General features: G+C 37.1%; 1 protein-coding gene across 1 annotated transcript in view; it reads right to left on the bottom strand.

Moving 5' to 3' along the window:
• Positions 1-13,521, bottom strand: part of LOC149829691 (actin-interacting protein 1-2-like) — a 49,421-nt gene that overhangs the window by 11,608 nt on the left and 24,292 nt on the right. The window contains exon 4 of the mRNA XM_090016067.1: positions 5,189-5,611. Within this exon, the coding sequence (XP_089872193.1) occupies positions 5,189-5,611 (423 nt within the window). The remainder of the gene's footprint in view (positions 1-5,188; positions 5,612-13,521) is intronic.

Raw genomic sequence — 13,521 nt, 5'->3', positions numbered from 1 at the left:
ATTTCATTCCAATGCTTCTTAAGCAATTGGTTTTTCATATCAATAAATAATACATTTTTGTTTTTATTTTGTTTCCGGTTATACCCTTTTTAAGGGTTATGCTTTAGTGTCATTCTTGACACTTGCCCTTGTTAATCTAAGCTCGTGTTTCGAAGATCCCCATTTCATTTCATGCTCAACAATGCAATTATGGCATCGACTGGTTCAGACATATTCTCAAGTTTCTCAAGCCAGAGTATTATTTTTAAAGAAAGAGTTTCAAATGCTAAGAAAGGACTCCATGACTATTATGGAGTATTTGAACAAAATGAAGACTATTACAGATCAATTGGCCATTGTGGGATGCCCTGTTAGTGACAAAGATATGATGCGACAAACTTTGAGTAGGTTGGGGTCGGACTATCATATGATGGTTACTTCCTTATTGTGTTTGCCAGATTTACCTACATTTGAAGATCTTCGTGTCAAGCTTTTACAGTATGAGATGACGTTTAAAGGATTTTCTGAAGATACTCATGCTCATGTTGGAGCACACAATGTTCTTGCCACAGGAGTTGCCTATGGGCGAGGACGTGGTAGGTATGATTTTCGAGACAAATGGGGTCAAAAAAGGAATGGACAAGAAAGTCGTGGAATACTACCTACACCCAATGTTCCTCCCAATGGGCAAAGGCAAAGGACAATACCTACCTGCTTTCTCTGGAACAAAAAGGGACACATAAAGGCAAATTGCTGGTTTAACCCGCAAAATAGAGGAAAGCAATTGGAGACAAAAAAGGGAACAGATACATTGAAAAATAGTGGAGAAGTCAAAGAGTTACTATTATTTGCCTTGGCTGAATTGAATATCAAACAGAATAATCAAGGTACTTGGTATGTTGATTCGGGTGCAGCCACTCATGTCACTGGTGATGCTGGTAAGCTCCTAAATCTTGTTTCTTATGTTGGTAGAAATAGTATAGTCACTGGAGATGGGTCTCACCACCATATTTCGCACATTGAAAATTTTGTAATCCCCATGTCCAACTATTCTCTTGCACTTTCAAATGTCATTCATGCTCCTAATATCAAGAAAAATATTGTTTCTGTCTCTAAACTTATAGATGGCATTAATGCTTCAGTTGAGTTTACTCCTTTTTCTGTTTGTGTTAAGGACCTTCAAACGAGAGAAACATTCACTGAAGGAAAACGTCAAGGAAATATGTACGTGTTCCAAGAGAATCCTTCCTCTCGTGTTCAACCTGTTGATTCCATCTTGAAGCTCACATCATCATCTTCAGTTTCTACTGAGAGTGTTTTTAATCTTTCTGAATGTATTGAGTCGAATCTTTGGCATGGTCGTCTGGGTCATTGTAGTAGTCGCTTTATTGATAAGCTTGTTTCAAGTAGTCTTATTCCCAAGTCAAGTCTAGACTTAAGTGTCGATAATAAAAAGTGTTCTAGTTGTCTTCAGTGTAAGAGTCATGTTCTTCCTTTTCATTCCATTAATAAAAGAGCTTCAAGACCATTTGAAATTATATGTTCTGATGTTTGGGGCCCGGCTCCAGTTCCTTCCATGTATGGCACTAGATATTATCTCATATTTGTTGACAGTTATTCTCGATATACATGGATCTTCTTTATGAAAAGTAAATCTAAAACCTTCAAGTTATTTCAGAATTTTCATTCTTTTGTTCAAAACCAATTCTCTCAGAATATTATTTGTTTCCAATGTGATGGAGGGGGTGAATTCTCTTCAAATGACTTCATAAATTTCCTCCAAACAAATGGAATAAGTAGATATGTGTCTTGCCCTCACACACCTCAACAGAATGGGATTACTCAACGGAAGCATTGTCATATTGTCAAGAGTGCAATGAGCATGATGCATGATAGTAACCTTCCAGTTACCTTCTGGGCAGAGGCTTTTCACACAACTGTCTATGTCATAAATTGATTGCCTATGAACATCTTAGAGAACAAATCACCCTATTTCTCTTTGCATGGTGTGCATCCAAATTATCACGATTTGCGTGTATTCGGGTGTATGTTATGTTCATGTTGACAGTTCAATGCGGCACAAGTTTCAGGATAAGGCCTTAAAGTGCAGATTTGTGGGGTATGCTGATGATTACAAAGGCTACAAATGTTATGATCCCGTGAGCAAGCGCATAAAAATATCCAGAAATGTTGTGTTTGACGAATCAAATTTTGGTCATAATGCTAGCACTCCTCCTGAAATTGAAGTTTATCACCCTTGGTTGAACTCAGATCTCTTTTCTAGTATTGATAATGTATGTTCTTCTTAATGTAATCAAAGAGACTAGGGAAACGTATCTACTGTTGCGCAAAGAACTCAAGAAAGTGTAACGTCTGAATCACTATTGGCCCCCGAAAGGTATAAAGGCATTGGTTACTCTCGACGTGAGAAGGAGATACCTCCCAGCTTTAATCAGGAGCATAATTCTCCTTATGTTTCCACTCAATCACTTGCTCACAGAAGGTCTACCCGACCTCGGCATCCTATTGATAGGTGGGTCAGTTATGAGAACTTCACGATGGATTTTCAACTTTTCTTAACCTCTTTGGGCAAGGAAGATCAACCGACAACATTTTATCAAGCAATAAATTCTAAGAGATGAATTGAAGCTATGAACAACAAAATGGCGGCTCTTCATGAGTCTGGCACTTGGGATATTGTTCCCAGACCACATAATCGGAATGTGGTTGGGTCAAAATGGGTCTATAAGATAAAGTATAAGCTAGATGGTGCTATCGAGCGATATAAGGCAAGGCTGGTTGCCAAAGGATTCACACAGGAGCAAGGACAAGACTATGATGAGACCTTTATTCTAGTTGTGAAAATGGGAACTATCCGCATCATAGTATCATTGGCTGTTGAGCACCAGTGGACTCTCAACCAATTGGATGTGAAGAATGCGTTTCTACATGGAACTCCGAAGGAAGAAGTATACATGGAGCAGCCCACTGGGTATACAAAAGGGAACTCTAAAGAATACGTGTGCAGGTTAAAGATAGCTATATATGGTCTAAAGCAGGCATCTCGATCTTGGTTTGACAGTTTCGCTCTTGAAGTAGAAAAATATGGGTTTAGTCGGTCTCTTCTTGACCATTCTCTTTTCATATTTAAATGCAAAGATATAATTACCCTGTTATTGATATATGTTGATGACATTATCATTACAGGTAACTCTAATGAACATATTGAACAGGTTAAAGAACTTTTGAATCATAAATTCAAGATGAAGGATCTTGGTAAACTGCGATACTTTCTTGGAGTAGAAGTTGACAGGACTCCTTAAGGCATGACGCATAAGTATACCATTGATGTTCTTAGCAAGGCAGGTATGACAGATTGTAAGCCCCTCAGCACACCCAATGTACTTCATCAGAAACTCAGTTGCTAAGATGGAGATTTGTACGAGGATCCTACAGGATATCGCAGGATAGTAGGAATGCTTCAATATCTTACCTTCACTCGGCCTGACATTGTCTATTCTGTCAATCAGGTATCTCAGTTCATGCATGAACCACATATTGGGCATATGAAAACCGTTAAACGCATTCTTCGATATTTGAAGGGTACTATTGGAGATGGTCTTCTGTACAGAAAGAGTATGCCTGGTCATCACATGCATGAACTCCTTACTTACACAGATGTAGATTGGGCAGGAGATCCAGATGAACGTAGGTCTGTCTCAGGATACTGCGTTTTCATTGGGCTAAATCTTGTCTCCTGGAGCAGTAGAAAACAAAAAGCCATAGCCAGGTCGAGCACAGAAGATGAATATAGATCAATGTCAGCTACTACAGCCGAAGTAACATGGATCAGACACCTGTTGACAGAAGAGAATCGATTTCTAAAAGTATTCTCTTGTGTGACAATCAAAGTGCTATCAACATGTCATTCAATCCTATCTACCACAGTCGTACCAAACATATTGAAATTGATCAACATTTTGTAAGACAAAAGGTTGAAGAGAAGGAAATTGAACCAGAATACGTGCGGACTGCTGATCAAGTTGTTGACTTGTTTACAAAAGGACTTATCAAGGACAGATTTTGGATGTTCATGGTCCAAAACCATGTACAACTGGAGGGGGGGTGAAAAGATATTGTCATTTAGTATAAGGTCTGGAACTCAGAATCCAGACCCAATTCCTTTCATTTTAAACACATGCTCATTAATGTTTCATTAATGGCATGCTGTAATTTTATCATAACATGTAATGGGCATACCCTAGCTATTGTATTTGTGTGTATTTAATCAGAGAAGCAAAAATGAATACCCTGATTAGGGATTTTTGCTGCAGCCACGTTCTCTCTCCCCATGTTGTGCTGTTGCTTGTAGATGAAGAAAGGAACCCATGATTTCTATCAAGGCGGGTCGACCCGTTTATTAAACGGGTTAGTTTAAGCCCAACCTGAACCCGCCTAAAAGGCGGGTTGGCGGGTCGGGTTGGGAGGTCGTGTCAGGTTTTGCCACCCCTAATCTCAATATTTGTCATATTTTATGACAAAATCTTTGCAGTTTGTAGTTCTACTTTTAAAGGCAGTGACATTTTTTATTGATAAAAATATAATTTACAATGAAGCTCCTTTACCACCGGAGAAAATTATTAACACTATCACAGTTCACTATACATGGAGTTCACAAAACTATACTAGTCATCAATAACTTCACTTTTCATATTCTTTATATATTTTATATTTTTCACTCCATTGTTCTCTAAAATGCCAAAATTACTTCTGTAATATCACATAAGGGCATTTTGTGAAGCACATTCTTGTACCATTTCTATATTGAGGGATCTAACATTTCTCCATCAACGCAAGATTTCATTTTCTTGTTATTCAATTGCAATGAACATCTAGTCAGTCTTTTCCCTCAAGACATGTTTTATTTAGAACACAAGATCTTGTTGGCTTACTATGCCTGGCTCAACATTGAGTAGTAATTTTAGCTAGTGTGTAAATTGCCTATCCCATCAAGGTGCAAGATTGAATTGAAATATATTCATTTCAGTGATCATATTGGATAATAGAAAGACACATCATCATGTTCTCCAGCCTAATTGCAATCATAAGTCATCAAGAAAATCAGCTTCAAAAAGATGGTGCAAGCACACAAACCACAAGATATAAAAATAAAGGCAACTACTACATGTACATGAAGAAATGGTGCTACCTTGTTATCAAAGGCAAATGTGGTGAGCTCTCCTTCCACCACTGCAAAACATTTAATTTGAGAGTTCTCCCTTCTCTGTAACCTTCCTGCACATCCAACTCCTTGCATCCATCGGACAATCACCCCATCATAACTGCTAGATAGAATAATATTCTGGCTGCCTTCAGAGGTGACTGCCAAACCAGTGACGCTCTTCATGTGCCCAGAAAATGATACTGGCATCTTTTCTAGGTCATTGGCTGAATATATACTAATAGTGCCACCAAGGGAAACAGTGACAAGATGATTATTCTGCCACAGGCAACCAACTAGCATTCCATCCAGTCCAGAATCAGATGAAGTAAGTGTCTTCTTCACCTTACCGTTTCCATTTTCATCAATCTCCCACACTTTTGCAGTTTTATCTGCAGACACTGTTAGCACCTGAAACAGCAGGATAAGCTTTCGCAGTAAGATATGAGAGTTGGCTACTAGAGAAATAAATATATAAAACAAAGAATGAATAGGTATCTTTCTGTTGAGTCACACCAAAAGAAAAAATCATAATCACTTGCTGATCCACCTGTAAAATTGCAACAGGCAATTCAGTCAAAACCAGAAATCCAGCAGTAGCCGATGTGATTCGAAGCTAACAAGGAAAATGAAGGGCTTTTCACCATCTCTATTTCTCATAGTGACATAATCACTTCAACAGATTAAGTTTGCAAACTAAAGGCTATTAAGATACAGCATACAATGCAAACTACTTGTCTTAGATGTTCAAATGATATAACCCAAATATTGTTAAGATATATATATATACATATATATATATATACTTGTATATATATTATGTACTTTAAAGTTAAGTCAACTGTGGTTGACTTAGACTAGTTGTTGGACTGCTGGTCCAACGGCTAGAAATCTAGCCATTGGACTAGGTCCAACAGCTAGTCAAACTAATGTGGACTCCCTTTTTCTCTCCTTTAATCTCTTTTCTTCCTCCGTTTCTCTATAAATATGGGTGCCTTTGTAAGGTAAGAGAGTGATGGGTAGTTTTAAGCTTCTTGTGTGTTTTTTAGTGTATTGTAATGATGATTAAAATGTATTTTTCTTTGTATTTTTAATGTTCTTTATTAATGAAGTTATTCATTCACATTCTATTGTGTTTTATTTTAGTTATTATGTTTTTATCCAAATGCATTGTGTTTTTATTCTTGGAGTTCATTATAGAGTGCATTGAGGTCCATGCCATTTTGTGACATGGTATCAGAGCAAGGCATCATGGTCTTGAAAAAGATTCGTATTAATGAATAGCATGGATTCGAGGATTTTGCATTCCGGTATGTATCTTTAGCTTTTCTATCTTCATATGTATGGTAGGTGTTTTGAAAGGGTTATATTAAAAATGAATGTCTTCTTTTGAAATTAGAATATGTAGAAATTGTTAGAAGTCAAGCACCTTCGACCAGATCTTCATCCACAGCAGAAGAGAAAGGGATTTGCAAGAAGGAGAGGCGGCAATGACTGACACGATTCTCAATGAGAGGTTGTGCCCTATATTCAATGTTATATATATGATACAAGTTGGATTGGGTCTGTCAACCCAGACCCGATAATACCAACCATGTAAATACAATACAAAAGAATCATTTTGGGTCTAGAACTAGACCTGTACACTACATTCTCAATACCCTCCTTCAAGTTGTGCATGGTTTTGCAACATGGACAACTTGTTCTTCAAGAACCAAAAACGCATATTGGTACGGCCCTTAGTGAACAAATCTGCCACTTGGTCAGCCGTAGGAACATAAGTAGGTGCAACTTCTCTATCTTCAATCTTTTGCCGAATGAAGTATTGATCAATCTCTATATGCTTTGTGCGACTATGGTGAATAGGATTAAAAGCAATTTGTATGACACCTTGATTATCGCGCAAGAGAGTGGTGGGTAGCATAGATTCTCCAACTTCAGTCAAAAGATGTCTCAGCCATGTGGCCTTTATTGTAGCAGCCACCATAGATCGATACTCAGCTTTAATACTAGATCGTGCAAATGCACGTTGTTTCTTGTTACTCTACGCCATCAAGTTCCCATCAAGAAAAGCACAATATCCAGAAACCGACTGCCTGTCATCTGGAACTCCAGCCCAATCTGCATTTGTGTATACATCCAGTCGATGTTGCTCCCCTTTAGTCTTGGATTGATGATAAACTAGACCATCTCCAAGAGTTCCTTTTAAATATCAAAGGATTCTCTTGACAACATTCATATGCTTTGTTCGTGGGTCATGCATGAATTGTGAAACTTGATTCACTGCATACACAATGTCTGGTCTAGTGAAGGTGAGATATTGGAACATACCCACAAGACTCCGATATTTCTTGGAATCTTCATATGCTTCCCCATCCCGGGATCCGAGTTTATGATTAAGGACACTAGGGGTGGATAGAGGTTTATAATCCTTTATGCTGCCTTATCCAACAAATCCAAAGTATATTTGTGTTGGGTTAGTGAAGTGTTTCATCCTGTCGATCCACCTCAACCCCTAAGAAATAACGCAAAACCCCCAAATCTTTCATCTTAAACTGTCGACTCAATAAGATCTTGGTAGCTTCTATGTGTTCATCGGAGTTCCCAGTAATAATAATATCATCCACATATATAAGAATTAAGGTGCGTACCTGACAATCTCGAAAAATAAAAAGCGAATGATCAAGATGAGATCGAACCCATGTCTCTGAACTTCAATAGAGAAACTATCAAACCATGAGCGGGAGGCCTGCTTTAGCCCATAGATGGCTCTTCGTAGCTTGCAAACATGCGTGTTGGGGCTATGTTTGGTATAACTAGAGGGTTGCTCCATATACACCTCTTCCTTGAGAGTGTCATGCAAAAAATACATTTTTGACATCAAGTTGACTTAGAGTCCATCCATACTGAACTGACAAGGACAGAACTAATCGAATAGTTTCCATCTTGATCACAGAACTAAATGTTTCGGCATAATCTTGCCCGTATTCTTGAGTGAACCCTTTCGCTACTAGCCTCACCTTATAGCGTTCAATGGATTCATCGAGTTTATACTTGATTTTATAGACCTATTTAGATCCTACAACATTCTTGTTCGATGGTCTAGGAACAATCTCCCAAGTCCCACACTCATGTAAAGCTTTCATTTCCTCATTCATGACCTCAACCCATTTGATTGACATAGATGCTTGTGAGAAACTGATAGGTTCATCATGCTTTTCAATCTGGGAGATGAACAGTTGTAAGTCTGTAGAGAAGTTGTCATAACTTACCCATCTTTCAATAGGATGGTGAATCCTCTCAAGCCTCCTGGGTTGCACAATAGGTCGTTGAACTTTGTCTTTGTTTCACTGCACATAGGTAATCCCTTAAAACTTTATAACATCTGAAATGACAGGCATAGTAATATCTTGTGTGTTTGTCGACATTTCCTTTTCTGGGTGTACAACTGTACTATTTTGTTCTGCAGATAGTGTATGACATGAGGGTACGTCATGCATCACCATTTGATCAAGCACCTCAGCAACAAGCCATGGCTGATAACTTTTAGCATCCTTACAGTGTCCCTCTGTACTTCCTGAATCATCAGTATGAGTCTCGTCAAACACGACATTCCATGAAACTCTGATGCGACTGGTAGTGGAGTCATAGCAGTGATATCCTCTATATTGATCAACATATCCAACAAACCTACACCTGCATGCCTTTTTCTGAAACTTATCACGTTAAGAACTGTCAATATGAACATAGCATATGCAGCCAAACACTCGCAACTCATTATAGTCAGGATGAACCCCAAATAGTGTAAATAGCGTAAAATAAGGGGATTGATCTGCTAACAATTTCATTGGCAGTCGATTTATGACATAGACAGCTGAATGAAAAACTTTCATCCACAAGTTTAAAGGAATGTGAGTGTTATGCAACATACTCAGCGCACTCTCTACAATGTGCCAGTATTTTCTTTCAGCCGCACCATTTTGTTGTGGTGTGTGTGGACAAGATATTCGACGACCTATTCCATTATTTTAGAGAAATTCAGTAAATTCCTTTGATAAGTACTCTCATCCACCGTCACAATGAAAATATTGAATTTTAGTTGAAAATTGATTACAAACTAAAGCACAGAATGAGCAAAAAAGCTTGAAAACTTCAGATTTATATTTGATAAAATAAATACAGGTGTATCTAGAGTAACTATCAATGAAAGTAATGTAATAATGATTGCCCAATAAAGAAGACTGCAGGGCATGTCTCCAGACATCAGAATAGACAATTTCAAAAAGCATAAAATCTCTTTGATTTATTGAATGAAATGGAAGAACATGACTTTTACATAATTGACAACGGAAACAAAGAAGAAAATCAGCCTCGACATTCAAACTAGACTGCGGAACAAGTCCACTAGACACAAGCTTCTCAATAAATGAATGATTACAATGACTAAGACGACGATGCCAAATCTCTGGCTTATTACATTGAGATAGACTAAAACAAACTTTGAATGACACTGGACGAACTGGTTGTGAATTTATTGATGCATCATGAACTAGAAGAGACTCCTTGAAGACATACATGTTTCCCTGTCGTTCTCCTTCAACGAGTGTCTTCTTCGTGAGAAGATCCTTGACACATACAGAAAGAGTAAATTCGACAAAAGAATTAGTATCATCGACAAGTTTAGAAACAGAAACAATGTTTTTAACAATACTAGGAGAATGGTAAACATCAGATAAAGGTAATGAGGAATTGGAGAGTAGAAGGAAAATATTTCCAACATGAGAGATAGGATGAAGAACACCATCTCCGGTTTTAATAAATCTTACCAATATCACATGTCACATGTGCAGCAGCCCGGAGTTAATGTACCAAGTCTCCTACTCAGTTTGCTTGAAGCTCAATTCTGAAAGAGCGAAAATCAAAAGATTCTTCACATTTTTCTTTTCATCTCCTTTACGGTCGTCTCCTGCTTGTCCCCTAGTAGAAGGCCCAGCACCATTAAACTTGCCTTTGTTTTGCGGATTATGCGAGCAATTTGCTTTAATGTGCTCCATTTGATTACACTGAAAACATGTCGGGATGTTTATAGGGTTCCCTGGATACAAGTTAGGTGACATGTAGGGTATGGGAAAAAGCCCACGGCCTCCTTGATTACCTCTTCTATGTCCACGCCCGCCTCAAAAGCCCCCACGTCCTCGTCCTAATACTACTCATGTGACAAGTACCTCATGGTTGTTGGAATTCAGGGTCATCTTCTCGCCCCTAATGGTAACTTCATATTGTAGTAGCTTAGTCCGTAGATCTTCAAAACTGGACAATGAAGGGAGGCATAGAAGAGAGGTGACTAACATGTGGTAGTCAGAACCCAGACCATTCAGTGCCTGTTGAACCTTTTCTTTGTTAAGAATTACGCAACCCACCATGGCTAGTTGATATGTAATACTCTTGATTTTGTTCATGTATTATGTCACTGATAAACTCTATTTCTTCAAAAGCTGAAATTCTCTCTTTAAATGCAAAATCCTAGCTTATGAAATCTGTGAATAAGTCTGCGCCAATATTTGCCACAACTCCCTGGCTGAACATTCATCTAGGATGGCCACTAATATCTCATGGGAAAGCATAGAGGTAATGTAAGCCACAACTGCCTGATCTTTTCTTCTTCATGTTACAAATTTTGAATTATGAATCAATTTGTTGGAAACCTCCCCTTTATCATCTCGCTCTTCTTGCAGGACGAATTCTAGTGGTGCATGGATCGTTCCATCAAGATATCCAGAGAGATCCAGACTCTTAATAAAAGGAAAACTTTGTCGCTTCCAGGTCAAGTAGTTATATGAGTTGTCCAAGGAAACTGGAAGGGAGAATCCATGTGAAAGGACAACAAAAGAACACTCTGACCAGCAGTTTGATTTACCAGCAATGTAAATCTGTTTTTTTTTTCTTTTTGCTACAAAAATAATATTGCAGGGAAACAAATAATCAGTAGAACACGACAAATTAATGATCTGAATTTTTTTTTTGTATGGACCGAAACTTTGATTTGGTTTTGGAGAATAAGATTTGACTTGAAAGACAAAAGAGAGATCTAAGTTTAAATGGAAACACAAATCTGATCTGATACGATCAGATTTGATTTAACGCTGCTGAAGGGAAGAATCAATATGCCATGGCCAGATCTAATTTAGTCTGGCTTGGAACGAAAACACTAGATCTGGAACGATCCGATCAAGCATCAAAGAGGAAAAAAAATAATCAAGATTTAAGAAAACAGATCTGGTTTGACGTGACCAGACTGTTTGACGTGAACAGATTCAGTTTTAAGAGATCGAAAACTTAGAGAGGAAGAAAGATGTTTAAAAATTTTAAGAAAGAGATTTTTAACCCAATATGATAAGATCAATTTTCAGGACAGAAGGAGAATAGAATCTGATCTGATAAGATCAGATCTTGGATCAAAGAAAGGAAGAAGAGAACTCGACCTAGTATTTACTTCTCAGCCTGCTCTGATACCATGTTAGAAGTCACGCACCTTCGACCAGATCTTCATCCACAGCAGAAGAGAAAGGGATTTGCAAGAAGGAGAGGCAGCAATGACTGGCACGATTCTCAATGAGAGGTTGTGCCCTATATTCAATGTAATATATATGATACAAGTTGGATCGAGTCTGTCAACCCAGACCCGATAACACCAACCATGTAAATACAATACAAAAGAATCATTTTGGGTCTAGAACCAGACCCGTACCCTACATTCTCAATAGAAATTATTGTCTTTTAATATATTTTTTAGATTATGGATATGTATATTGAAAAAATTATATTTTGCAAAAATATGTGGTTTCTTAAAATCTTATGTGTTTCATGTTTTGCAAAATATTAATTTTTTACATTTTTTTTTTGTGTCTCTTAATGTATGTATTTACATAGATTATCTTTGGGATTTTTAATATATAGTGATGTTTCTTTGGTGATTCTAACTAATGTGACCATGCATGATTTTAATTATGTAGCCTTTGTGATTATTATTGGATGGCATAAGCATGATTTGTCATCATGAACTCGAATGCATATTTTAATTTCTCTATTATGCATTATATTTTTTAGTGGGTTCTTGTGTATGCTTCTTGAGCATTTTATGAATAAAACTTATATTTTTTAAAAGACTCTTGTATGATTGTTGCTTAGCCCTTAGTAGTTTTATGTGCTTTTTGGTAGCTTAGTGACTTGAGTGTTTGTGCACTTTTGTAACCCTTAGTGGTTTCTTTCTTGTGCATTGATACTTCATTGCATGTTTCTTAAAGATTTTATATTTGTTACATTGTGATAAAATTCTTTGTATGATATATATGAGTTCATGGTTGTTGATAGTTATATAGCTCTTTGTGAATCTCTATATGTTTGTCATCAATTGTCTAATAGTAGACTAATGATTTAGATCTAGCTTCTTAGAAGCTTTTCTTTAATAAAATCATATACTTTTGTCTTTTTATTGAGATTTATTGGATCTTTTGTATATGATGTGCCTTAGTGCACTTGTTTCTTGATTGGTGGATTCATGATTCCATTATCTTTTGAAAGATACTCTAACATCATAATTTCATCACATCTATGTAGATTATTTATATTGGGCATGATTCTTGTCCATTATTTGCTTGTCAAAGTTTGTAAAATTTGTCATGAGACATCTTGTGTTGGAAGTGATTGCATCAATTGACATATTGTTGTGCATATGATTGAACTATATTCATTCTAAGTCTTCATCTACCTTTATTGGATTTGATTTAAAACTTTGTTTTTTCAAATCGGTACTTTTATATATGAACTCACTTATTTAAAAATCAATTTCCGTGAGTATTTTTTGCCTTCTTTTGGCATTGTTTTTTGTCCATCATAGATTTTTCTAGGATGCGCCATTTATTTTTGGCCTTGTTGTTGGGTCAGAGTTAGCCGTTGAGGTGAGTTATGTGTGCACCTCATGTCATCTTACTAGTCTAGATTCCCAAAGGTTATGAGTGATGTGTTGTCACTTGTCTTGGGTTTGATTGGTATCTACATCCATGTTGCTTTTGTTGAACAAGAGATGCTTGTTGGGGTGAGTTGTGTGCACCTTGGTTTTCTTATCAGTATAGATTGTCGCCTTATAGTTTGGCTCTAATTGACGGTTGTTTGATCTCTAGTTCTATGAGTGTGTTATATCACTCATTTGTTTATTTGGACAATGTTATTATGAATACTTATAATTATGTTTATCTGTGATGGTTATCTATTTTGAAAATATGGTGTTTGAAAGATTGTTAAAATTGATACATTTATCCTTC

This window comes from Nuphar pumila, chromosome 8 (genome assembly GCF_984573655.1).
Source record: "Nuphar pumila chromosome 8, dmNupPumi1.hap1.1, whole genome shotgun sequence".
NCBI lineage: Eukaryota > Viridiplantae > Streptophyta > Magnoliopsida > Nymphaeales > Nymphaeaceae > Nuphar > Nuphar pumila.
This window is presented reverse-complemented; position numbering and strand designations above follow the sequence as displayed.